The sequence below is a fragment of the Tarenaya hassleriana genome, unplaced genomic scaffold (assembly GCF_000463585.1).
Source record: "Tarenaya hassleriana unplaced genomic scaffold, ASM46358v1 Cleome12, whole genome shotgun sequence".
NCBI classification, from domain to species: Eukaryota; Viridiplantae; Streptophyta; class Magnoliopsida; order Brassicales; family Cleomaceae; genus Tarenaya; species Tarenaya hassleriana.
In genome coordinates, this window is record NW_010962392.1 from 3,421,133 (window position 1) to 3,421,973 (window position 841).

Consider the following 841-nt stretch of genomic DNA (forward strand, 5'->3'; position numbering starts at 1 on the left):
ATGCCGAGCACGCGCTCTTGCACGCGACCACCAGACCCGTGCTCGGATCCACCACCCGCAGCTCCGCCGGACAATTCCCGTTCAGATCCGCCACGCATCCGGAGAATCGGCAGTCTCCGACGCCGGAGATCGGTCGGATTCCGATTCCGACGTTGTAGCCGTCGACGAGGCTCACGTCGTAGAAGTCCTTCTCTCCGGGAGAGGAGGCGATGGTGAATTCAGCGAGGGAGACCGGTGGGATTCCTCCGCCGGAGCATTTTAGGGTTCCGCCGCAGTCTCCGGTGAGGCATCGACCGGTTCCGGTGGATCCGTCGAAGTTGCAGCCGGTTCGGGCCCAGAACCGGCCTGACCAGCCGGGAGGCGCCGGAAACTGTACGGACGCAGCGGGAGGAAGGGCAAAACCACCATCACCGAAGGCGGCGCCGTTGCCGGAAAGAATTCCCGGCCAAATTGTGTAGCTGCAGCGATTCTCCAGTGTGAAGACGGTTGCGGAAATAGATTTCAGACCTGCCATTTTTTGAGGAAAAAAAAATACGTCAAACAACAAAATCAGAATTGTTTTTTGTGAAATTCATGAAAATAATTACACAAACCATTTTTAAAAAAAAAACATGAACCTTAAATATTCGTATTCTCTTCACATTGTTAGCCATAAATCGAATAGAAGGTTATCAACTTATCATACGATGGTTATCAACGTAACATTATTTCCGACAAAATCGATCAAAAAATACATAAAAAAAACTACAAGTGAAAGCCACAATACCTAACAAGAAGGTAAGAGACAAGAGGTCAAGCATTGAAATCGCCATTAGGGTTTCTCTCTCTCTCTCGATGAAGA

At 49.8% G+C, this 841-nt stretch overlaps 1 protein-coding gene across 1 annotated transcript in view; it reads right to left on the bottom strand.

Moving 5' to 3' along the window:
- The window catches only part of LOC104806882 (pathogenesis-related protein 5-like), a 1,360-nt gene extending 519 nt beyond the window's left edge, over nt 1–841 (bottom strand). The window contains exons 1-2 of the mRNA XM_010531974.2: nt 767–841; nt 1–507 (exon numbers count right to left, since the gene is read on the bottom strand). Coding sequence (XP_010530276.1) covers nt 1–507; nt 767–812 — 553 coding nt within the window. The 5' untranslated portion in view covers nt 813–841. The remainder of the gene's footprint in view (nt 508–766) is intronic.